Genomic DNA, 27,000 nt, shown 5'->3' on the forward strand with positions numbered 1-27,000 from the left:
CATGTGAATAGTGCAAATAACATGACCAGCAACACACACTACTGTCTGCCAGAATGATGTGCTTGTTTCAGTAAGTTGACTGATTTCTTACAAAGAATGAAAATCAAATAACAATGTTTTACAGAATCAAGTGGAAAAAAAATAAAACTATAACTGGCAGCCAGTAACAGCTGCTGTAAACAATACTCTCACCAAGGGGCTCAAATAGAGGTATTTCTTGTCCATAGTGCTCCTGTGTATTAGGAGGAAAACGTATTGGTGTAATTTCTATAAGAAATTGAACATATAAATAAATAACATTTCCTAACAAGTCTTTCTTAACTGCTCACAATGTAAGCAAAAAACATCAACTACTGGCAATCAATGCCATTTACTGCAAACACCTCACTGATTTACCTCATATGGCTTAGTTTCAGGTTTTTCTTTAGAAATATTAACTGGTCTACATGTTCTGGGAATAGCAAACTGCACTGAGCAGTCACTATTTTTTTTTTATTCTGCTTGTATTTATCTTGTGTTATTTGTGTTTTACCCACACTGTAAAGTGTCCTTGAGTGTTCTGAAAGGCGCTTCCAAATAAAATGTATTATTATTATTATTATTATTACTATGTCACCAGCCGTACTGAACACTCGTTCAGAGGGAGCGCTTGTTGCGTCGTGCTGCCGACGTACATGATAGCCGAACGGCATTGTTTGCAAATTGCGTGTGTCTTGTCTAGCTGACCCCCTCGCTTAAAAAAAAACAAAATATTGCCACACGTTTGATTAATGTGTCTTTTTTGGTGCATTAAATATCTCGTTGCGGCTATCGTCTTTCTCGTTTGCCTCGTTTGTCTGTTGTGTACGACACCTGCTTGCGTCACTGCCTGGGGACGCGACGGTGCATTCAGGTTGCCTTGAAAATACTAGAACATAGATACAAATAGTCGATTTAACAATGGGATTTGCCGGTGTAGACAGGCTAGAAGAGATGCACCGCGAATTCACCCGTAAATTATATCCGATGCACGTTCATTCTACCCGTGCAGTCACATCGCAAACGTTTATATCGGACCACCGATATGAATCGGTGAATCTCCACATCCCTACTGCCTGCTTTTTGGGATGTGGTACTGCAGCTTAAGTAGTTCGAATGTGTTCCAGTCCAATGAAGTGACACCATGCATGAGTGTTTAAAAAATTATTGCAATGGTGATTAAATTATGTTAAAGTTAGAATTTGTGATCAGATGTTCAGATCGGATATAAAGTTTTGTATTTACATTTTTACACTTTGGTTCAAGTGAGAGAATAAAAGCATTTGACTTACATACGCGATTTCTTTGAGTGGTCAGTTTGCTGTCAAAGGAATGAATGGCTGCAAAGCTATGATGGTGATCAGTTGAAGTCAGTGCACTTCAGTGAAGGGTACTACTTTTACAAGCTGTTCTCCCCAAGTGTAAAGTCATCATCCTCATGCACTCAGCAAGTCTTCTGGATATCCAGTAATTTTTGTCTATAACACATATTTCATTCTATATGACGTCCAGAAACGACGTATACAGAATTTTAATCTAGCCCCCCTGAGGACATTCTCTGGACGTCCAGTAATTGCGTCTTTAAAACGTAATTTTCATTGTGTCAATATAACGTCTACAAAAGGCATCTATACAATGTTGAGAACATATAAAAAATGTTCATTCTGGCTCCCCTGAGGACGTCTTCTGGCTGTTAAAAGATCACGTCTTTTTGACGTATTTTGCACCAGTTTCTGCTCAGTGGGTACTATCATACATATGCTTTGCACAAATAGTCACATTTCAATGCATACATATTATATACTTATACTACGATCATATATTACAGTTTTTCTCAGTCGCTTTGGTGCATTTCTCGAATCATCCTCGCCATTTGCAAAACAGTGAGTGCATTTCTTAGAAACACTTCGTACAAATAGCAAAACACCATGGATGACCTGCAAAAGCCAGTCTCTTGCTAAAAATCCTTAGTTTATCTCTCAAAAGTAAATATCTCTGTGAATGAACATGTCAGTGCCTCAGAATGACAAGTCCTTGTTTCACTGTGTACGGATAAGAAATTCAAATTGCTTAGTCATGTTGTCATGACGACTCTGGAGGGATGTTCTGATGTGAACTATGGCTAAAGTTCTGATGACAGTTATTGTAAATTGTAAGTTACACCTTAGTGTTTGTGGGAGATTGATCACAAGAGACTGGACAAGATTCACATTTTTACTGTTTCTACTGTACAGAAAGGAAAATAGCGCTGCATAGCACAAAGAAAAAAAAACAAAAGTAGAAAATGTAAACATAGGACAATCTCCTCAGAAAACTGTACATGCAGTGCTGTAGGAATTACAGCGCAGTCTTCCTACACCTCCTGACGTTCCTCTCTGTTCGGCCACAAATTCTCATCCACATCACAACGAATATCTTCTCTCGCGATGCAGCATGGGACGAATCTTTTCGAGTGTCTTATCCAGCCTCTGTAGGCATCTGCCATGATGTTGTCACACGCTGCATCCATGGCAGCCAGAAGGGTCATCTGTGTATGTGGCTGGCGATCGTATACCTTCCATCTCCATGCTGAGAAAAATTCCTCAATGGGGTTGAGGAACAGGGAGTAGGGTGGAAGGAACTCCATCAGTATCCTGTTGTGGATCGCAAACCACTGCCTGATGATGTTGGAGTGATGGAAACTGGTTATGTTCCCGCCCCGCTGGCCTGGCACATTGATTGTAGCTCTGTGGCCGATGATATTTCGACCACGTCTTCTGCGTTTCGTCAGGTTGAAGCCAGCCTCATCCATGTAGTTGAAGTTGTGCGGGGGTTCACTTGCTTCCAGCTCCATTATAGGCAACATCGAGAAGACACAAATTACGTTTTACAAAAGACATGCGTCTTCATTTTGGACAAGATGCAGTTACATCAAATGTATACAGCACATATTGCATCTCCTTTTTTACAGCCATAGCAAATGTGTAAAGCTCACACTTAGTGTACTGTATAGCACTATATGATGTTGTATTGTTTATTGTTAGGTACAGTCACTGCATGTTCATACATGTTTTACCTGTACATACTGGTAACGCAGCTCCTTCACTCTATCACCATTTCTTTCAAATGGAACAGTGTACAGCTGCTTCATATTCATTTGGTTTCTCTTCAGCACCCTGTCAATGGTTGAGATGCTGACGGTTTGGATGTTTTCAAAATGTTGTTGTCCTCTATAATGGCACTCTGTATCTCCCTCAGTCTTATGGCATTGTTTTCTACAACCATGGTGCAAATAGCCTCCTCCTGTTCACGTGAGAAAAGGGGCCCTCTGCCACCCCTGTGAAGTTGTCTTGCAGTTCTATGTGGAAAAAATATAGTAATGCAAAACACAAAATTGAGTAAGATAAAATGTCACTGTATGAAGCATACTTACTATATATTGTAAAATGCAAGTAGAATACTGTAATATTGTGTGAAGCATTATCAATCAAATTTATTTCTAGAGCACATTTACTGTAAAAACAAGCGCAGCTGACCAAAGTGCTGTACATGAAAAAAGGACATCACATAAAACAAGCGTAAAATAATCAAATTTCTGTTTATCAAATGTAAAAGCATTGTCACCATTCACACCGAGACTCTTTAGAGAGCAGGGACAGTTGGGTGCAGGGTGCTCCAGAAAACTGGCAGAATAATCCAGGACATTTGGATGTCCAAACACAACAGCCTCTGTCTTACTGTATTTATAGTAAGTTTAGAAAGTTTATATTCAGCTATGTTTTATGTCTTTGAGACAAGATTGCAGAGGCTGCAGAGAATCTTTACAATCTACTCTCAGAGGAAAATATATTTGTAAGTCATCTGCAAAGGAGTAGAAAGAGAAAGTATACAGTATTACAGTGCTGTGGCTGTTGTTAGATCACATACCTGTTCTGTTGACGAAAAGTCTGAATGATTGATACAGTTGTTCTCCCAACATTTGGCTGCACCCTTCGACCGACCTCGGCCATTGTGAGCCCATGATTGAGAACGTGGTCTACGAGTGTGGCTCTTATCTCATCGGGAACACGCGTATGTCATCACTCCTCTTCCTCTTCTTCTACTTCTTCTTCTCTCTGGCTGTTTACCCGTCCAATTCCTCGTCCTTCCACTGTCAGACATCATAACACTGTGCTGTGCTCCAGCTATATATATACTTGTGCCAGCTGATGGTTCATGAGATGCACCTTTGAGCTATTTCAGAAAACTGGTTGGTCATTGGTTGATCTAATGCTGCACACATTTCCCTTCGTTAGAGAAGTCAAGATTCACCTGGGAGCAATTTACCAATTCAGGACAGATTTAGAAAAAAAAAAGGTCTAATGGAAATGTAGAAATGCTGGACAATATTATGACAACTTGTTCAACCATTTTGCATGTAAAGACTTATGCGATAAACTCATGCCTAAATGTTGTGTGGGGTGAGGCTATTCAACAGAGACCCATTCTAATACATTTTGATCAACTTGCAACTTGTTCAAAGAAATGAGAAACTGCTTTTTTGTTGTGAACAAGTGACACAGTGATGTGAAGATTGAACAAGTAGTTTTGAGAATTTCAATTCTGCTCTGAGAAATGTACCAAAGCGACTGACAAAAACTGTAATATATATATGAACATATTATTATTATTATTAGAATGAAATCCTGATCCATGTTGGAAATAAATCCAAGATTTGTTGTTTTGTTTGTGGTGTTTTGAGCTGTCCCTCTCAGATACAATACAGCTGGGAGGAATTGTTAAACACTGGTCAATCTGCTGGTCAGACTTTTTCTCCACTTTTCATCAAGCTGGAAAGTTTTTCTGAACTTCTCTGCTGCTCTGTATGGGATTTGCAGGGGATGCAGACATGTGAAGTGAGCTGGAGCATTTGTTTAGCTGAGACAGCATCAATTTTGTACAGAACTCCCATCTTTAAAATTTGCCAATGTCCACTCCCTGACAAATAAAACTGACAAATTGCTGCTCCTAAACAAAACAAACACAGACTTTTGCAGATCTGCCACCCTTTGCTTTATTGAAACCTGGATCAGTGAGCACACTGCTATTACCTGCTGCCTGTAATACCTAAATTTCTTATCTTCTCTTATCTTAAGGTGAGGGAGTGGCCAGTTAGAGTCTCCCTTTGGGACCATGCGGCCTGCTCAGGTGAGTTTGTGAGGGAGGGAGTGGGGAGTAGGGGGAGGCAGAGGACATGCCTAATCCGGCAGGAGAAGAGGATAAAGTCTGAACAAGACACCTCTCCTCTGCTCTGCTTTCCCCGCCCCATCTTCCCTCTCCCAATAGGAAGAGATCCAGGAAGAGGAAGAGTAGATGAGAGTGGCCAGCTAGAGTCTCTCTTTGGGACCATGCGGCCTGCTCAGATGAGTTTGTGTTGTAAGATACAGAGTTGGCTTGTTTTTTTTTGTTCTTTTTTTTTGGTTGTTTTCCTGTTTTGTTTGCTTCTTGAACGAAATGTTAGAAGAGGCTGTTAAATCTAGTTTGTGGATTAGGCCTCCACCTTCAGCACCCTCTAAACTCCACCTTCAGCACCCTCTAAACTTTTTCACCGCCTAGCCTCCTGGAGGTGTCGTGGGACTAAGTAGGCGAAATACCGTTGAAGGGAGGTTTCCACCTGATGACCCCCAGAGACGTGTTATGAATGTACAGAGACAGATTAGGGGTCCAAGGTTCTTCACTGAGAGTGAATCCTCTGTTTGAGCGCAAGTATCTTGTGTTTAAATTAACTCTTAACTGCCTGGCTTCCACCTTTTCCAAGTGGGCTGTATAATGGACACACCTGCAACCATGGCTGCCCATAGCTACAGTAGTTCCTCATAGGACATTTATTGATCCAATCCACTGTGGTTTGGCCACAAGCACATAATTTGGAGCCTGGCAAGATGGACTCTCGGAATGTGTGATATAGTGAACTAAGATACGGTGAGTGTACTACACCTTCTTTAAAAAATCTCAATCTCAAAAAGAGCATTCAACTATTTTTTTAAATTACAGAAAGAAACATTGTATGCTTGTATGCATGGTTCGTGTATGTATGGGTGCATTTGCCCACTTGCTGACGGTACGCTGAATGTGGCGTATCCAAACGTTCTTGTCCTCCTTGGAGGCAGCATGGAACTCATACATCTCAGGAGGGGAGGAATCACTGATGAGAAACATGCCTCGCTCCTGATTGGCTATATCCCTCACTATCAGGTTCTGAAGAGACAGCACTGGAGGCTTGTCCTGGATCACACCGCAGATAAATGTTTGAAGAAAGTAATACAGAGAAAGAGGAAAAGTGAGACAACAAAATGAACCGTTGTCTTTCCAATCATCTGCACATCAAATGCTACATCAGTCGATTCAATTCTACTGTGGTTTGTATGTGTGTTTGTGCCTTTTTTCTTACCAGACATGGAAAGATGTACCTCTGGTCTTTCTCCTGCAGAAACACTAGGATGTCTGTCATCAGCAAGACCTGTGTATCTAGATGCACACATGTGCACACACACGCACACAGTATAAAATTATGCACCAAATCAAAGTAAAAAATACGTTGTTTTTCTATCATATGTGAACACATGCAAACATAAAGCTATACCTCATAGTACATAGTCTGTAAAAACCCCTGCTGTCATATTGGGCTTCGAATTGTAACTCTATTGTCCCAATGTATAGGAGGAGGTTTCTGTTGGCTCAATGTCAAGAAGGAATTACATTTCTAACAAATGTAAAGTGTCTCATGACTCTGTCAGGACCACAAAAAGGCACCAGACAGAGTAATCTGTCACATAATGATAGGAAATGGCAGATTGAAAAATGATCATTTCATGGTACCAAAATGAGTGGTTCCAAGACCTATAAAATAGTCCTAGTACATGACTGAAAAATACAATGAAGAAATGATTATTGCCAAAGCTATGATTCATTTGACAATTTTGTGTATTCTATTAAACTTTTTTGATACTTATTAATATTTATTGATATTTATTCATCAACAGGCATTCAATGGATTTATATTTTGTTACTGATAATGCAAACCTAACATTTGCTGCTACTGCTGCTTTAGATTAAAAGCTGGCAAAACACAGGGTACCTTTAATTTTTTTGGGACAGCAAATGAAATATTCAGTATGTGGGTTAGCGCTGATTGGGATCATCAAAAATAGCTCTACAAATGACAACAGGCAATTTTGGCAATTTCTTTTTTTTACTTTTGCAAGGGAGTCAGTCTCAGTGAGCACCACATAAGAATATAAACAAACAGAAACAAGATAACTTGTCATTCAAAAGGTCCACGTCTGATTTGTATTCAAGGTCAGAGGTCCAGAACAATTGGCAATGACAAAATACTTGATCAGTTAATGATCATAACATCTCTTGTGATTGGGTCAGCTAAGACAGTTCATTTCTGACTCAGACATTTTCTATACTACTAATATTCATACTACATTTATGATAGCTGTAGACATTGTGCTCTAAAGAATAGGAGACACATGCCACACATCTGTACATGTGATTGAGGAGCTGATAGCAAATTCTCAAGTGTAATATTAACTCTGCAACAACATACAACACTCTCTCCTACAGTTAATGTTACCATGACAATGCTGTCAGCCATAGGGAAAATCAACATTAAAACTACACTCATCTGGGGACAGGATTACTGTGAATAATCTCAAGACTGTATATTCAACTTTAATGGGGCATGTTCATCATTTTTGTCCCCCAGAACAGTTCCTGAGGTACAGAAAAGAAAGAAAGAAACACTTGGGAAAATACTTAAATGGGAAGACAGTGGGAGAGAAGGGTAGCATACAGGAGCATTCAAGGAAAAACAGGAGGGTTGACAGGTTTGGTGTGTATAAGGTAGTTCAGAAACAGGTGGCTTACCTTTGAGCCGGGATCCTGGGGTTTTCCATAACAGGGTCCCTTCATGGACAAGTCTCCGGCGGAGCAACTCTGAAGGCTTGAATAGTCCCCCATCCCTTACTCTTGTTTCAGCCCGCGGGTCCAGCTTGGCCTGGATCTCTTGCAGCCGCTGTGTTTTCTCCAAGTCCTCCATCTGCCAACCAGGATAAAAGTCAACTTTCATTTGGAGTCCAAAAGACAGTATTAATGAACATGAATGAAGTGGGGATTGATAGTGTGGTTTAATGGCATATGTCAAAAAAGTTACCAGGACACCCTTAGCCACTATTGCTTAGTTTGCTTAGTCACTATTATTACATGACATTATTTTCATTGGACTTGACTTGAATTGATTGAATTGATTGGAAGTGCTCAGAAACAGACATTTGCAGAACCTTAATATCAAGAAAACTGGTAAGATCTTTCATAAATTTGACTAATAATTCCATCCATCCATCCATCCATCCATCCATTTTCTTCCGCTACGGGGGCAGCAGTCTAAGCAGGGATGCCCAGACTTCCCTCTCCCCAGACACTTCCTCCAGCTCCTCCAGGGGGAACCCGAGGTGTTCCCAGGCCAGCCGAGCGACATAGTCCTGGGTCTTCCCTGTTGCCTCTTCCCGGTGGGGCATGCCCGGAACACCCTCTCAGTAAGGCGTCCAGGAGACATGCTATAAAGATGCCCGAGCCACCTCAGCTGGCTCCTCTCAACGCGGCCCTACTCTGAGCTCCTCCCGAGTGACAGAGCTCCTCACCCTATCTCTAAGGGAGCGCCCCGCCAAGCTTCGGAGGAAACTCATTTCAGGCGCTTGTATCCGAGATTTCGTTCTTTCAGTCATGACCCAAAGTTCATGACCAGAGGTGAGGGTAGGAATGTAGATTGACTGGTAAATCGAGAGCTTTGCCTTTTGGCTCAGCTCCTTCTTCACCACAACAGACTGGTACAACGGCCGCATTACTTCAGCCGCTGCACCGATCCGCCTGTCAATCTCACGCAGCATCCTTCCCTCACTCGTGAACAAGACCCCAAGATACTTGAACTCCTCCACTTGAGGCAGGAGCTCGCCTCCAACCCAGGAGGGGCAAGCCACCCTTTTCCGGTCGAGAGCCATGAAAAGCCATAAAAATAATGAACAGAACCGGTGACAAAGGGCAACCCTGTCGGAGTCCAGCATGCACTGGGAACAAGTCTGACTTACTGCCGGCAATGCGAACTGAGCTCCTGCTCCGTTCATACAGAGACGGGACAGCCCGTAGTAGAGGACCCCGGCCTCCATACTCCCAAAGCACCTCCAACATAATGCCACGAGCGACATGGTCGAATACACATGTGGACTGGTTGGGCAAACTCCCACGAACCCTTGAGCATCCTGCGGAGGGTGTAGAGCTGGTCCAGTGTTCCACGACCAGTACGAAAACCACATTGTTCCTCCTGAATCCAAGGTTTGACTATCGGCCTTATTCTCCTCTCGAGTACCCTGGAATAGACTTTACCAGGGAGGCTGAGGAGTGTGATCCCCCTGTAATTGGAGCACACCCTCAAGTGCTGTGTGTTTTACTTGTTTATATTTAGGATGTTACAATTGACCTTTACTTTGTTCACTTTAAATTTGTACTTTTTCACTGAACTCATGAAAACTTACTGGATGTTCTCATTTAATCAACAATGTGACATTTAATTTGATAAACAGGCCTCTCTATTCTGTCATGTTAGGTTTGTCACAATAGATACATGCCTCACTGACTACATTTGCTCATGTTTCACTTTTCAGTAAGTTCACATAAACAGTGGTTGGCCTGTGATATTGCTAGAGGATGACCAAACTTTCTGACATGGCACATAATGGAGGGTTTCTCTGCTGTGTCTGTTGGTGACTTGTTTGTTCTCCTCTGCAGATCTCAATAAGGCCCAGTCTCTTTCTCTTTCACTGCCTCAATCTCCTAGGTTACTGCAGCCACCACAAATGATGAGGAGAGGATGGCCTTGGGCTTGGAACTGGACTCATCTGCACTGTGTTGCGAGGAAAGGGCGTCAGGCTTTCCATTCCTTGACCAGTAGAGTGAACAAGAGTGAAGTTGAATCGACTAAAAATCAGGGACCACCGTGCCTGGTGGGAGTGGAGCCTCTTGATGGACTGGATTTAGGAGAGATTCTTGTGGTCGGTCCAGACCACATATGATTGCTCCGAACCTTCTAGCCAGTGGCACCACTCCTCCAACGCCATCTTAACAGCCAGGAGCTCCAACATCATAGTTTAATTTGGCAGGTGTCAGTTTCCTTGTAAAGAAGATTCAAGATTCAAGATCGTCTTTATTATCACTGAGCATAGCATGTCAATGAAATTTGTAGTGCAACCCCCATGTTAGAAACAATAAGAAATATAAGAAAGTAATGATAAAATAAAATAAAGATACTAGAATAAACTAAACTAACATGCAGATAAAGATATGTGTAAATGCAATAAAAATATACCAGAAAAAAAGAAATGAAGAATGTCATGTCTCATCAGATGTGTTAATGTGTTTTGTTCACGAGCGTCATGTCTTGTCTTGCACTTCCTATTTTATTGTGAAACCTAACTCTCCTCTCGTTTCAGGCCCTTGACTTCCCGGTGTGTTTCCCGCCTGTCTGATTGTCTACCCCGCCCTAATTGTCTCCACCTGTTCATTGTTTCCTTGTGTATATATAGTCTGCGTCTCCCTTTGTCCTGTGCCAGATTGTCTCGTGCCTTGTCCTGTACTTGCCTTGCTATCTAGCGTTCCATGATCCTTGTCTTCTGTGTCCCTGTTGTCATAACCCGTGCCTTGCACGCCGGTTTTTGTTAAGTGTTCTCTTGTTGATTTTGCCTCATTCAGTTTGTAAGTGTTCATTGTAGTGTCTTCTTTGTTCATGTTCATTTCTCTGTTCTACTGTGTATTCCTAATGTCTTCCAGTCATGCCATGTTTTATGTGCTTGAGTTTCTAGTCTTGTCTTAGTCTATAGTCATGCCACGTTTTATGTAAGAGTTTTTGTATTGTCTTAGTTCTCTACCCTTGCCCTGTCTTGTTGGTATTTTTGTTAAGTTTCCCATTGTGTCTTGTCCTTGCCTGGTTTTCGTTACTTCCTGTTTTATTTTGAAGGTTCGTGTTATGTGTCTTTGTGTTGCTTTACTTCCTGTGTTTTCCCTCCCGTATGATTGTCTGGTTGTTTTCACCTGTGCGTCATTAGTGTTCCTCCCTAGTGTATTTAAGTCTGTGTCTTCCCTTTGTCCTTGTCCTTGTCGGGTCGTCGTCTGAGAAATCATAGTCATAGTCCAAGTCTGTGTTATAGTTATATTTCAAGCCATAGTCCCATTGTAAGTGTTTGTCGTGTGATTCTTTGTCATGTCCGAGTCTTGTTCATGTAAGTGTTTCCTCGTTGTGTTATCTTTGTTCACATCCGTGTCATGTTTCATGTGTATGTCTCCTTGGTTTGTCTTTGTCCTTTGTTTCAGTCCCCGTAAGTTTGTTTCTTGTCTTTGTTCATGTCCGAGCCGTATTTCTTATGAGTTTTCCTTTTCTTATAATTTGCATAAGTCAAGCTTTGTTTTGTTCTCGCTAATTATAGCCGAATCTCAGTTCTCTGTTAGTCCCTTGGTTTTGTTTTATTTAATAGTAGTGTTATTTTCCTCCTCGTTTTCAGGAGTGGATTTTGTTTCTGCTGTTCTTAAGTCCAAGTTCTTAGTTTCTTCCTCCTACGGGAGCGTTTTCAGTTCATTAGTCTTCTCATTGTAAATTTGTTCATAGTCTTGTTTTTGGCTTCAGTCCTGTCCCGTTTTGTGTTAGCTAGTTGCCTATGTTGTCTTAGTCTTTCCCCTGCTCCTAAGTTTGCGTGATCTGTGTGTATTCATTGTTTACCGGTGTTGCCTTGTGTGTATAGCCCTTGTCCCTAGAGTGTTTGTTAATTATAGTTCCCATCGTTGTGTCCTTAGTTGTGATTAATAAATTTATTAATTTCAATCTTATGCATCCCTTGGTTTGTCTGTGTTCATGTCCTGAGTGAGTTTTCCTTATTGTATTGCCCATAGTCTTGTTGTGTGTTAGTGAGTTTCTTGTGTTGCTTCAGTCTTGTCTTTAGCTTCGTTGTGTTGCGTGTTAATTGTTAGTCCATGTTCCCTGTAGTGTCTGCACCTGGGTTCAACCCTTAAGTTCTCCTTTAGTTTCCCCTTAAGTCCCCACCTTCCTGACACCTGTAAGTCTAGTCATTAGTCCAGCCTTGAGCCTTTTGTTTGCTACTTTGTATCTAGCTTTAGTGATTAGTCCTGCCTAGAGCCTTTTGTTTGCTACTTTGTTATCTAGCTTTAGTGATTTCTCCAGTCTTGCATTTTTGTTTATTACTTTGTTGTCGAGCCATCTTTGAGCCTTTGATAGTTTTTGTTTATCTAGTCTAGTTATCCTTAGCGTTTTCAGTTGTACTTTGTTACATTACATTGTTTGCATTTTGTCATTTATCCTGAGCATGCTGAGTTAATAAATTTTCCTTTATTTTGAAACCTTGCTGAGTTGTCTGTGGTCTGCATACTGAGTCCTAAAACCTCGTGCCTCCGGGCTTGTCACACAAGGCTGAAGCTTCTGATCAGCACCAGAGCGTTTTGACAACACCGCTCTCACCCCAGTGTTGGATGCATCCACTTCTACCACAAATACAAGGGCTGAGTTGGGTTGGACATGGAGCTGAAGTGAACAAGCCACCAGAAGGTGGCAGCAGAACTAGAGACTATCAACAGGGCTGCTGGTATGGAGACCACCAACCAGGAGACTAGCAGATGAGCCAGTGAAGTCAGGGAAACAGGAGACTGCTGAAACACCAACACAGGAGCATGAAAACTGGTGATTGCTGCAGCTCAGGCTCAGTGAATTGCTGTCGCACAGAAATAGGGGACTGCGGTAGCTCAGGAACTGGAGACAGCTGCAGCCAGGAGCAGGTGTCGGCCAGACGGCCAACTGAGGAACGGTGTTTGTTGGACCACCGAAAGGCAGTCAAGAGCAGGTATCAGCTGGTCTACTGATGAGGAACTGTTGAGCTAGAGGCCAACTCAGGAACAGACAAATTGTTGGCCGGCTCAGGGGCTGACGAAATGTTGGCTGACTCTGGAACAGTCTCTGTGTTGGCCAGTGCAGGCTTAGGAACAGGCGAGATGTCAGCTGCCTCAGACTCATGCCGACTCAGGGACTGGAGAGATGTTGGCCTGGGGACTGGGTAGCAAAAAGCCTCCATGATGCTGTGTAGCGGAACCTGTATGGCACTGGGCAGCAGTGAGAACAAGGAGCCGGGCAGCGGTAAGGATGAGGAACTGAGAAGCTGAAAGGCACGATGTTGGTAAGAGCCATGCTTCCCTGTGGAAAGCCTCCCAGAAGATAGAAGATTCGAGAGTCTTTATTGTCATTGAGCATGTCAATGAAATTTTCATTGCTCCATGGCTCTCATTGTTAGTGACATTGAATATGCACTGTAGCTGGAGATAATTCACAGCAATCCTATGTTGTTTTACTGTGTATTTCCCTGTCACCTTTTCTCTACTATACAATTTCTCCAATTTTCTAAATGTGGACTAACTGTCTGCACCTTGTCTGCATCTGTTTCATGCTGGCCCAATCACAAGAGATGTGACATTAATTAATTGATTCAATATCATTTTGTTTTAGTTGTAATAAAAATCAGATGCAGACCTTTCAGTGATACATTCAAGAACCCCTGTACAGTACTTATTCCAGTCAGACAGTGTGAAACACAAGCACACATGCTTCACCAACATCAAATCAACACAACACAATATCCAACAACTAACATCATAACTGTCTTGTGTTTTCCTCATGTTGTCCTGTTAATTTTCTGTATTTTGTCTTGCAAATACTCCAACAGCATTTTGGTACCTGTTGGTCTATTGAACTAAGAAGTTCTCTGATCATCAAAAGAGCCTGGGCCAGAGAAGAAGCTTCCTCTTCATCATCTGGAAGAGAAGCAAACAAAAAGGATTATTGTGGAAGCATAAGAACCTAGGGCAACATACACAATGTAGACACCATTATCCATCAATTTTGTCAGTCATTAATCTGCTTATAGACACACTAAAAGATCTCCTTTGTGAATCCACTGTTAGCTCTCGCAGAGATTTTGGGTGGTGACAGTTGATCATGTATAAAACTGTCACAAAACTAAACTCTAACTGCTGTATAACTATTTTAGGTACAGCAGTACTATGTGCACAAGCTTTGGGAAGAGAGGTAGAATATAAAGGTCTAGAGAAAAAAAAATCATTCAATCATCATAATCATTTTGGCCAAAACAGGATAAATGTTATGAGACCTCACAGTGTCATACCTTTTTTAAAAAAATGGTGGCAATCAAAGTGGTGCAGAAGGAAAATGGCTGACTTATCCATGTCGGAAAACAGAATTGTTATATTTTCTATCAAGTTTTTTTCTGTAGAATTGTTCTATTTGGTGCAAAGTGCAAAGATCTGAACACTCCACAAATGTGTTGCTAAAAGCTATTTTATGCAAGATGTGGATATGCTAAACATCTTCTTTTGTCATTTGTTCTGTGCACATGCCTCTTGCTTCTTGGTTTTAGTTTGTTGTATGTAGACATATAAGTATTATTTAATTGGAAGTGAAATCCTTTAGTTCCATGACTGGGGAGATTCACCGGAGGTGTTGTCCAGAATTCGCTGGATAAGGACAGGATACTTGGATATCCGCTGAGTCACCAACAAGATGCATTCCTGAACACCATGGCAACGTAGCAAGGGTCCTCGACTCACCCGCTGGCCAGAGACAGACAGACACAAAGACTGACAGAATTATCCTGGCTATAATTTCTTTATCATTTTGTCACCAAATGTTTTCTCACAAAAGACCACTGTTAAATAACAGAAAGATAAGTAAGACAAATCAAGTGGAACAATCAGAAGTACAGTAACAATATAGAGATATTCAAATATTTTAGATTTGCCTATTGGGCTTCAATTAAAAAAAAAAGATTTAAAACATTTTCCCGTTGTCAGTTCTTCCTGCCATCCTCATTGTATTCTCTCCCTACCCTGCAGCATCCCTCTCTGTTTCCTGCCTTCAGCTATGACCTCCCACACCCACCTCCCAGCTACCAGCTTCCCACTACATATAGCAACAAGAACACTGAGCAACACCATCTGTTAGGTATGAAATCAGCTGATTCTGATTCCACCCACAAGCCCATCCACCAGCATGAGCAAGCAGTTCTCCTCCATTATCTGTGGCCTGCTTGAGATCTTGGAATTTATCCATTCAGAAGTATCTGATTGCTGCCCAGGTTCAGCCCCTGCTTCATTGTCTCTGTAAGCACTCACCACTCTGCGGTCTCTAACCAAACCACCTGAACACTGGTATGGAGACTCATGTTTTTGCTGACCCCTGCATTACCTGCCATCTACAGAAGTTATGTGATGACTCTGCAGTTGTTGCATGCATCTGGAGATGCACCACCCACCCTCTCGCCGTTTTTTTTCTGTTTTGCTGCAGCTTGACAGACAAACTGAAGTCCACATTTCACCTGGAGTCATGGATCGTAGGCTCAAGTTTTCGTGGTGAGAACAGGATGTTGTATTTGCTCTTAAAGTTACCATAGTTATAATGCATTACAGATTCTATTCAGTTGCTCAGCACATGCATACACACACTGGCCACCTCATTAATACATCTGTGAAATTGAAACTCTTCCATAGGTTCAACTTTTACCTGTATATATTGTCAGACAGGTGATGTAATTAGTTTAGCTGGTGTATTGTACTTGAGTGGACTATTTTGTCAGGGATCTATATTTTGCCTCAGTCATCTATGAGAACAAAATATTAGAAAAATGTTCAATTCAGTACACTCCAGCACTTTTAAATATATTAACTCTAAGAATAACTATCATTTATCTAATCCTTTGCAATCAGTAATCGGTTTAATCCTGCCCCACATCTGGTTAGCCATGCCACGCTTTGTGAATTGTGAGGGAGTCCTCACTAGACTTAAAGATTCACCCTCTTACTGTTGTGTATACCTTCCCCTTCTTGTTCTCTATGTTTGATATTTCAAAAATGCATTTTTGAATCAAACACCATTTTGTCCTCACTAGACATTAATCCTTCTGTCGCAGCTTGACCTTCTCTCTGAAAGTCTGCTGAGAGTGTTTGCAAAGCAATCGGGGGAGCAGGACAAAAAGCTGAAAAACATAACTGCCACGATGACAGTAAGAACTTTTAAATTGTTTAACTATAATGTGTATATGCATTGTATTAGGTCAGTAAAAGATCTATATGCATCCATTGCAAAGCTCAACTTCTTTTACTTGTAACAATTGATTCCACTGAAAGGACCTGTCATTTTTTATCATGCATTCACTGTCCCACTGTGAGAAATTTGTCTTTTTTATATCATCTCTTGAGATGATGGTTTCTCTTCATTTGATCTAGAAGTTATTATGTCTATGTTTTGTCTTTTCTTAGAAATGGACCATGAATGGTAGCATGGCAGAGCAATCTTTAGTAACAGTAATATACTATGCTGCCTACACGTGTTTAAATAAACTATAGCATTAGAATTGCTGCATTCAAAAGAGATCAGTTTCTAAAAGAAGGCATCAAGAAATGCTTTATCATTAACCAGGACATGACTGAGGCCACTGTTGTGAGTGCCATCAAGAATACAACAGTAAGAATCTACGTCACCAGAGAGATGCCAGGCAATGACTTTTCTGATGTTGGCATTATCATTGAGGGTGTGGTGGTTCTTCCGGATCTGGATAACGCCTTGCAACAGCCATGCTGTTTGGCCTTTTTTACTCCTTGAACATGAGTTACCCGTCACAGCTCCACTACAGTTTCGAGGGTGTCACATGTTCTCTGATTGGCAGCATTCTTCATTTTTTTAATTTTCTATATAATATCTTCTATATAATACTGTTTCTAAGAAGGCTGTTTTGAACCAAGATGTCACAATATGGTCAGTGTTGGAATTTTTGACACTCACTGCATCCCTGTTTATCCTGTGGCTCTTGAATAAAGGTTTTGACATGCAACTGTTCATTTTTATTATTAAATGGGGTAAACATGGGTAATGTTAAGGATTAAAAATGTTATGCTATTAACATGTTATGCTATTATTATTATTATATACCATTATTATTATTTTAATCCTGGTGTTTGCCATTCTATCAATCATTTATTTTAATGTCTATGGTAACTAACTATCAAATCAGTTCATTAGTTACATCAAATTGTTTACAATTGCAATTGTTATTTAATTTAATCTTTACAATAGAGTCCTTAAACAGAATGTTTGTATTGTTCTCTTCCAAGATGGTTGCCTCTAACCTTTTTCCAAAAGAAAAGGTCTTATTTCTATGCAGTGACTGACTCGATAAAACACTGAAAAACTGACATTACTTATTCACTGTGGATTTGTATTGCAGTCGAGCAATAATGTCAGTTCAATTCTTTACTTATTGTCACTGCAGTGAAATTAGACATTTTGTTTTGAAAGGTTACTAGTGGTTACAGGCAAACATCTTGGAAGAGAACAATACAAACAGCCTCCATTGGAAAATTTTGTATTTGACACTGGAATATAACACTAACATGTAATATGAAAATAACATGTAGTGTTTAAGTGACCAAATAGTTTGGAGTAAAAGTTATTGAATTGTGTTGGAATAAAGTGATAAAATTGTGAAGGATTAAAATTCTGAGAGCTCAAATTACTTTAACAAAACATGTTTCAATAACACATTATCAACACAAAATACACTGGTTCATTGAATATGAATAACTTGTGTTAAGTTAACTCAATTGTTTAAGTTACTGCCAAAGCAAAACATCTGTGTGCAACCAATGTGCACTATTGAATTAAGTAAATCCAACAGGTTCTTTTTTTCAGTGTGGGGATGTTTCTCATACTGTGGTGTTGTTCTATTTATCACATGCCAGGGATCATGGATCAGTTTGAGTACATCAGAATACTGGAAGAAGTCATGTTGCCGTATGCTGAAGAGAAAATTCCTTTGAAATGGGTGTTTCAACAAGACAATGACCCCAAACACACCAGCAAGCGGGCAAAATCATAGTTCCAGACAAACATTTCTTAGTTTATACAGTACATTTTTGAGTTTGTAAAGACAGATGTCAACACTGCTATTTTTTTAACATTATGTTTCTTGACTTTCTGCAAAATATTATCAAATTCAGTTACTTTTTCCTGTTTACTTGCTTTGAAATAGAGCCTTTAGTTATCAAGCTCCTCTCCTGTGGAACCATCGTCCACCTATTGTCCGGTAGGCAGACACCCTCTCTACATTTAACAGCAGGCTTAAAACTTTCCTCTTTTATAAAGCCTACATTTAGGGCTGGCTCAGGCTTGCCTTGGACCAGCCCCTAGCTATGCTGCCATAGGATTAGGTTGCCGAGGGACTTCCAATGACAACCAAAGCTGTGTTCTTCTCTTCCTCTCCATCTGTTTCTATTCCTGTCTTATGAAGGCATGTTACTGACTTGGCTTCTTCCCTAGAGTCTTTGTGCTTTCTCTTCTCGCAGGTCTAAAGGGAGAGCGGCTGAGCCTGGACTACTGAGATCACCTGCCGGACATCCACTGCAACTTTTATTGTTATTAGCTATGCTAGTTTGCTGCTTATTAGATCATTAGTGCCGTACTATGTTCATATACTATCTGCTGTTAATATGTTAATACATCACAAACATAAATATATCACACAGGCATATACCATGCCATATGTACTTTGTATACCTATAAATCTATTACAGCTGTCAAAACTGTGATTTCTGTCAAACCCTGTGCCTCTCTCTGTATCTCTGTCTCTCTCTCTCTGTCTCTCTCTCTCTCTCTGTCTCTCTATCTCTCTCTCTCTCTCTCTCCCCAACCCAACCGGTCGAAGCAGATTTGACGCCCACCCAGAGCCTGGTTCTGCTTGAGGTTTCTGCCTCCTAAAGGGAAGTTTTTCCTCGCTCTGTCGCCAAGTGCTTGCTCATGAGGGCATTGTTGGGTTTCTGTAGATAAAGAGTTTGGTCTGTACCTGCTCTATAAATAAAGTGTGCTGAGACAACTTTGGTTGTGATTTGGCACTATATTAATAAAATTGAATTGAATTCAAAATTGAAAATAGAATGTGCAGTGTCCCAAATGCATTTGTGTTCATTAAAATACAATTTATACGAAGAATTTTGACATTTACTCACCTTTTTAAACACACTGCTATTATTTTGAACACAACTGTATACCTGGGTGTCCAGGACAGCAAACTGCCTGTACCAGGAACTCTGCAGCTCTCTACAAAAAGGGCCAGATTAGACTCTTTTTCCTGCTGAGGCTCCGGTTCTTCAGTGTCCACTGCACCGTGCCACAGATGTTTCACAAGTCTGTGGTGGGCAGTGCCCTTTCCTATGCTGTGGTCTGCTGGGGCAGGAGCCTGAGGGTGACCAACACACTCAACAAACTCATTCAGAATGCCAACTCAGTCCAGGGGATGGAGCTTGACACTGCATGCAGTCGCATGCCTCCCACCCTGTTCATAGCATTCTAGTTTTCATTCAGCTAATAACCAAGCGCTCCACAGGAAGTCCTTCTTGGCCTTCAACTATCTAACTCCTCCCCTTTCTGCTGAAGAATTCTAACCTTCTATTACTATTCTGAGCAGCCCTATTCTAACTCTAACCCTTATTTTTACTATATTGTCTATTCCATGTCTTTCCTTAAAATATTTCATAATTTTATTTACCATTTGCATTACCTTTGGCATGTTCACATTTTTACATTTATTATTATTATTATTAGTAGTAGTAATAGTAGTAGTATTTTGGGTATGTTACTTTATAGTAGTTTGTAACCTTGTAACTTTTTACTTTTTTAAGTATTTTATCCCTCTTCCTAACTGTGTGTTGAGCAACCAGTACTGCAACAAAGCAATGTACCAGCTGCGTACTGGGTACATAGTTTTTCTGATTCTGAATCTGAATCTTACCCAGTGCTCATTCATTTTTCAAACTGCATCCATCCTCCTTGTTTTTCAAAACATCCAATGTGGCATACTTTTTTTTCCCTATGGGGCAGGGTGGGGGTGATTTGGCTGAGTGGTGGCAGCAGTTCACTGTCTCCTCTTCAATTGACCTTGTTAGTGCTGAACTTCATCTGTCAATCTTTAGACAGCAGTGTACTATGGAACATTCATATTAGGTGGGTACCTCAAAGGCTGCTGGAGACTACGTTGTCTGTCAAGCCAGAAAAATGTATTTTTTATTTGAATGTGTCCACTGTGTTGTCACTGCGGTTCCCTGTGCAACACAATAAATAAGTGCAGGCAGAGCAGGCCTCCTTGAGCTGAAGCGTCACTTTAACACGGTGCCCCACCTGACTTTTACCAGATTGTCAGTTTGTGTTGGAAATGGATGGCTAGGATGTTGGGAGTAGGAGCAGTCTTGTCATCATAAATGACCAGAAACATCCCCATACAAGTTTTTCTCCTACATGCTCTCCCCCATAGAGAGAATCCTCCATTGGCAACCAGGAGATGAATGCAGTTATCACCTGCAGTTATGATCACTGTTCCACCAACCAGTTCAACTTCAACCTGTCTAACCACCTGGGAGCCTGGAGAAATCCTGACTGCCTCCTATATTATTTGTGCTGTTTCCTGGCACATCAATCATTTGGTCAAGTAATTATACCATCAATAGCCCCTAACAGGCTCTTTTTCCCAGAATACCTCCACTTGCAAGTCTTCGAGTTGGGCAATGCCTTCTGCATTGCATGCCACTGCATGACACTTTTAGTGGACGACAAGGAGAAGGATGGGAGTTTGTCGCTAGCTGTCTGAATTGCTCTCAGTACAAGGTCGTCTTCACACTCCAACCTCTCCTGGCCCCACACTCAACCCCTGAACCTTATCATCAGTCTGGCCCCATCTAATGGTAACAGTCATTCTCACCAAGGGCCTCAATTCACCTCCCTTCTGGCTTCAGAAATGAAGGTACCATTGGCTGCATCACAAAGCGAGGCTTCCTGGAGCAAGTAACTCCTTTGGAGAAGAATTTCCAGTTATTGTATGACAGAAGCAGAGGTGTTTTGGACCTTTGTAAAGAAAGGTCTGAGCATGTAAAAACATTGGTTGCACATCACTGAAATGAGGCAAAGGCTAAATTGTACCTTTGTCAAAACAGCGACAAGATCCAGTAAACAACAGACAGAGGTGAGACAATAACAATAACAAAAACAACAACATATTTATTCCAAACGTTGCTAAGTATTCAATAAATGGTGCCATGAACCATGAGTTTTTCTAAAAGCAGCACACAGACACTTGTTCATCCTGAAAACCAAACAGCCCAAATTTATGGTTGATAAATGAATAAACAAGATTAGGCATAATCTTCAAAAAATATACAAATATAACATAATACATGATATCATTTATAATATTTCATATATAATTAGAAAGATTATATATAATCTTCATAATTTGTAAAAAAAAAAAAATGGCTGTGTATTTTAATGTGTTTTTTTGTTTGTTTGTTTGGTCTCACCCGTATGAAGCACTGGAACCGCTTGTCTCTGGCCAGCAGTTCCTTGTAGAATTTCACAGCCTTCAAGTGGCGGCTGCAGAATTCAGCATAAGTCTTGCGCATGTCGTCTGCACACTGGCCTGAAAACTGGAAGAAGAACAGACACACAAGTTGTATTGAGAACTAAGTTAAGTTTCCCTCAACAAACTTCAAATAACTGCTTATCGATTATCAATTTCGCGGTACTGTCCTCAGACGGCGTGAGATTCCGCTGAGGAGAGGTAAGTTCATATAGTCACTCTTGTTCTCAGAGCTCAAGCACGGTTAAAAGCATTCAGAAGTTGTTCAAATTTGTGTTGTTGGGCTCACATGCATTATATGAACATAAGGTGTGCTTTGTGTTGACTTTTTGAGGCACTTTATGTAACGTACAGTAGCGGTATTCACATGCTAGTTTACTGATCTCGAGCTAGGCTAAGAGAAGAGCATGTGTGTGGTTTCTCATGCAGTCTGCCGTGTTTCTCCTCTTTCTTTTAGAGGTGTGCATGTTGAAACCCAGAAGAGTTGCTGTGCTGATTTTATTTCCTTTTACACAGGTATGTGAGCTCATGGTTTGTCATTGATGTTATAATGTTGCCACTGTTGAGTGTAAAAATGTATTTGTGTTTCCAAATGTTACGTTGAATGAATTATATTGATTTATAAAAACGTGCATTAGCTCAGACGGCGTGAGATTCCGCTGAGGAGAAGGGTGTGCATGTTGAAACCCAGAAGAGTTGCTGTACTCATTTTATTTCATTTTACACAGCTGTCTTGAAATAAATCCTGCTCCAGTGGCAAAACAGCTATGGTCCCTGTCTCATCCATTTGCACAACAGAACGCAGAGATTTATCCCAGTGAGACAAGAGTGGTAGGCCAGACCAGCTACACTAATATGCATGCTGATAAGCAGCTAGCTAATAGTGAATATGTGTACCTTCATTTTAAGTCTTACCATGTTTTCTGAGCATGTGTTCAACTCACTGATAACAACTGGACTGATATTCACACGGGGGGGTCCAGCAAATGGAGGTGTATACAATAGATTACAACTGTGCAAACCACACAAACAATTTACAAATTAAAAAAATTAATAATAATAAGGTATCCCATCCAACCAACCCAACCTCTGGTTGTCACTGATAAAACGCCAGTTGTTTGTATAGTTGTAGACTTCTGCTAAACCACAGAATTACACAAAATTACATTAGTTCCAGTTTTGTGCCAGTGCTGTGTCTGAATGGGGCATTACTGAAAATGAGAATGCATTGCAGTCACCTGTTCTAGTAGTATGTCTCCCAGCTGGTGAATGGTAAAGTTGCGGCTGGACCCAGACTGCAGGCTATTATTGCGCCGCAGGAGAAGTTGTGCCAGGAAATGGGAATGTATCCTGGTTAGCTGATCCAGGCAGGGGAAAATGGCATGTACAGTGCCTGGGTCCAGCTGAAGCTCCTCCAGCATGCCCTGTCGGAACACCCTTTCCATGATTTGCAGCGTTCGCATGTGGTGCAGCTCGGTCTGAATCAGCTCTAAGAAGCATACATATCAACATTGCACAGACAAGCACACACGCACACACAAATAAAAATCACACAGGAGACTGTAGAAGTCATATGGTACATGCAATGAGTAGAAACACACTTTTGGCATTCTATTAAATACAATTTGAATCATATCTAGTAGCAAAGTAAATAGCATCATGTGGCATTTTAATGTAGGTACTGTATATTTGACAACAAATTGAATGTCTGTACTCTGGAAGAGAAAAATAAAGGTCAGTTACTCTCAACTACTGCTGAAAATGGATGACGTTCTTACCATAGATGACATCCTGCCTCTTTATGACATTTTTGCGGTGTGTCTGCAAGTAACTGCTGTCCACGGCCATGCTCCATGAGTCAGCTTTAAAGTCCTGGCCCTCGAACTCCATCTCCTCCAAGACTGAGACATAGTAGATGTCTCCTAAACAGGAGAATGCCATCAGCATAAAAGATCACAGACTGACATTTTTTTGGATTTCTATACTTAACTACCAAGGTGTAAAGAAACAACTTCTTTTCTTTCTTTTCTTTTTCTAGTGCCTCTATTACAAAGCTGGTTGTAAAAATAACCACAGTCAGCATATCAAGCTTTAAGTCAAACTGAAATACAATCCATGTTTGCAGTCAAAACCATGTTAAAATTTACAGTTAATATTTTTCAATACAAAAGTAGAAAAATGTCAGGTGATGACATCAAAAAAGGTTTTCATTCTCCAGCCCTATGAGTGAGTGGGTGGGCCAGTAAACATGTTTGATTAACAGCTGAGTTGGCAGGGCTACAGGCAGGAAGTACTGTACTTAAGTACAGGTTATTGTTCTCGATTATTTTCATTTTATACTACTTTATACTTCTAGGAAGGTATTGTACTTTTAACTTAACAATATTTATTTGACACTTTGACACCCCAACTCACCAAACTTTCTATCTATTACACGTACTGTTGCCTGTTTAATCCAGCTAATTATGCACCATGGTTTATGGTCAAGCTTGATGAACTTTTGCATAACTCATTAAACAAAAGGTTAAAAAAAATACATTTACTCTTTCTGGGAAATCATCCTCCATGTTCAATTCTCCTGTTGATCTCCCCGTGAGCTCTCAGTCATTCTGTTTTGTTTTCTGCTCTGGCTCTGTGATGTTGCTTTAATGTAAATTGAATACTTTATTGAAATAACCTATTTAATCAACTCGATATCGAGGTGATTATGTGATAAACAAATCGCTAGTAGCAGTTTCAGATGTGCACCATGATGCCTTTGAAAGGATGATCAAGTTAGCTTGACGTCCTTCAAAGCATTAATAATGTACAAGAAAATGCAATAAAATAGAACTGAGGTGCCTGCAGTCTACTGAGTACATAAATGTTGAATTACGTTTGCACGTTGCTTTCCATTCTTTCTAAATGCAGATCTCACAGAAAATAATTTATGGTGTAACAACTTTATTTGTGACACTATAAAGTGAATTCAAAAATTGTTTTCAAACTAATATTACAATGACTGCAAATGTCTCCTGAATTCCCAGCCATTTTACTATGATGTACAATTTGAATGTTCTGATACCATCATCAGTGAGAGACTCCACTGACATAGCTCTGGTCCTGAAGCTGAGGGAGTCTGTTGACTGGGACAGAATCCTGCGCAGTCCCAGGGGAGAGTCGTCATTCAAAGGCCTACAACACAAACAGATGCATGCATACACGGATGCACACACGCACACACACACACAGACACACACATTGGTATGAATGTGTACTGACTATTGGTCTTACAATAATAACACAAACTGCAGAAGCTCAGGGATCTGATGCAACAGCCCCAAACAGACATAGACCACGCAGGCAGTAATTAGTGGCCCAGCCGAGCCTCCTGTTTGTAATCCTGCTCCACCTCAGCATATGTGGCATGAATTACAAGGTGGAATGACACCTCAGAATGTCATGTCCTTTGGCGTTTTATATTTGATTATATGACCATCTTGACGGAGAAGGAAAAATCAAATTAGGTACAGAGCTAGCCAAAATAATGTAAAAAAAACAAAACAAAACAAAACAAAACACATTATCGAACCTAAAGTAAATCTCATCAATGTTTTCAGTCCTGTATTTATTTTGACAGGATGGTAACTGCTTTTAAAAATACTTTACAGGTCAGGTTAACTTATGAACCAAGGACCAAGTGGTTCGATTATTGTCCTTGTGCACAAGACCTACGGAATGGCTAGGCTAGACCATATCTTGCCCCTGAGTAGGGCTTCTAAGAGACATGTGCCTTAGTTATGGTTAACAAGTGTGCCTTACATTGTACATAACCACTGATCAGGCTCACCCTGCAATGTTGTTGGTGGAGACACTCTTGGACAGGGATAGGCTGGACCGACCACGACGGGATCCTAGCAGGGACTGTCGGAAGCTGTCAGAAGGGTAGATGGCTGAACTTGGACGCTCACGCATTCCTGGAGCTAGAAAATGTTGCAGACAGAGTGAGAACATAAGGGGGGGATCAAGGAAAAGAGATGTAGGAGGGGGAAGAAGAGTATAATGACTTATGCAATCTATGTAGGAAGAAGGTGAAACAAACAGGAGTGGGTGGGAGAAGAGGAGTTTGATAATAAAAAAGAGAAGAGCATTTTGAGAGAGAATAACAAGCAGAGAGGAAGGAAGAACTGACAAAAAAGACTAACAAAAGGAGAACTAGGAAGTAGACGCAGGGGAACATATTCATACACTGTATGAGTGTGTCACAAAAGTTCTCACTTTTTGTGCGCAGGGTGACATTCTGCAAGGCTGAGTTATTCCGCATTAGGGCTGTCTTCTGCTGCTGTGTTAATAAAGGACACAAATTAGCATGTACCATGAACAATAGCATTCTACTCTCTGATTTAAAGGCACTGAAGTATTTTTTCAACAAATACATTGAACAATGTCTGTAAAGATACACTCCAATTATTCCAATGTATCACCTAAATGTGCTACAAATACTATGTCACAACAGTGTGTCTCCTTTTAAATCTTATTTACAACTTTCAGAATAAGCTTATACAAAAACACAAAGAAGAGACAGCAACACACAAGCCCCCACCCTAATACCCATTAATTACACATTAAAAGCCTGCTGGGTCTCATGGCAGTTTTAGGGAGCTTTCACAATTCCTTGATTTCAAGTCACCTTGGGGGTGTATCAAAGCTCCCCTCCAAAGAAGAGAAGTACTGTCAGAACACCAACACTCTAATCTGATAAGCGCACGGTAATGCTGAAATACTGGCAGCCCCAGACCTCCCTCTGCTCTGAGTTTTTGTAAACATGCTTTAGAAATGTGAGGGGGGTTTATAGGCCCACACAAGGGGCACAATTATAGACATTTTGAAAGTACTATTTTCTTTATGGCATTCATTCTGCATTTAACGGCAAAAGCAAGTTTCCACTTTTAAATGATGCCTTTAACCTTAGTCTTCATGTCCAAATAAATCAACTGGAGTGGATACTTAAAAAAGGTTTTTAAGTCTAGCTCTGCAGTTTCATTAAATGTTTTATACACATTTTATATTTTTTAAAGAATTTGATAAGGTGCTCATGTCAAGTCATTCAATCGACTTGTATATAGATGCATAGCCAAGCTGTTGTCCTTGACATTCTGGCTTGTATCTCCTTTGATGTATTTTAGAGATTTTTCATGTAACAGTGTAAAGATTTGCTATTGTTCAATGTTCTGTTGGCCCTCTTGGAAATTTAGGGATAGAGGGTGTGGCGGTTGGTATTCCCGGTGCATTTATTTTGAAGGTTCACTTCCTGTGTTCTTTTGCGTTGGCGCTAACCTTATGTTTTGTTTTCCTGAGGCTCCCTTCCCCCGCGCTGCATCGAGGAGTGATTGGGCGCACCTGAATCCACTTCCTGAAATCAAGACGCCTATTTATTCTCTGCGGAGACGCTCCTCGATGC

At 40.7% G+C, this 27,000-nt stretch overlaps 1 protein-coding gene across 6 annotated transcripts in view; it reads right to left on the minus strand.

Annotated features, from left to right (window-relative positions):
* arhgef1a (Rho guanine nucleotide exchange factor (GEF) 1a) overlaps positions 1 to 27,000 on the minus strand; it is a 96,612-nt gene that overhangs the window by 40,160 nt on the left and 29,452 nt on the right. For 3 of the 6 annotated variants that reach the window (XR_006007524.1, XM_041955037.1, XM_041955034.1), the window contains exons 4-14: positions 25,818 to 25,881; positions 25,390 to 25,522; positions 24,625 to 24,734; positions 23,339 to 23,482; positions 22,799 to 23,049; positions 21,502 to 21,627; positions 14,598 to 14,742; positions 13,823 to 13,899; positions 7,912 to 8,083; positions 6,428 to 6,504; positions 6,089 to 6,261 (exon numbers count right to left, since the gene is read on the minus strand). Coding sequence is in view for 5 of the 6 variants with exons in the window: in XM_041955037.1 (XP_041810971.1) it covers positions 6,089 to 6,261; positions 6,428 to 6,504; positions 7,912 to 8,083; positions 13,823 to 13,899; positions 14,598 to 14,742; positions 21,502 to 21,627; positions 22,799 to 23,049; positions 23,339 to 23,482; positions 24,625 to 24,734; positions 25,390 to 25,522; positions 25,818 to 25,881 (1,472 nt within the window). In the remaining variant the exon portion in view is untranslated. The remainder of the gene's footprint in view (positions 1 to 6,088; positions 6,262 to 6,427; positions 6,505 to 7,911; positions 8,084 to 13,822; positions 13,900 to 14,597; positions 14,743 to 21,501; positions 21,628 to 22,798; positions 23,050 to 23,338; positions 23,483 to 24,624; positions 24,735 to 25,389; positions 25,523 to 25,817; positions 25,882 to 27,000) is intronic. The other 3 variants (XM_041955038.1, XM_041955036.1, XM_041955035.1) reach the window with 2 other exon arrangements.

The sequence above is a fragment of the Chelmon rostratus genome, chromosome 16, assembly GCF_017976325.1.
Source record: "Chelmon rostratus isolate fCheRos1 chromosome 16, fCheRos1.pri, whole genome shotgun sequence".
In the NCBI taxonomy this organism is placed as follows: domain Eukaryota; kingdom Metazoa; phylum Chordata; class Actinopteri; order Chaetodontiformes; family Chaetodontidae; genus Chelmon; species Chelmon rostratus.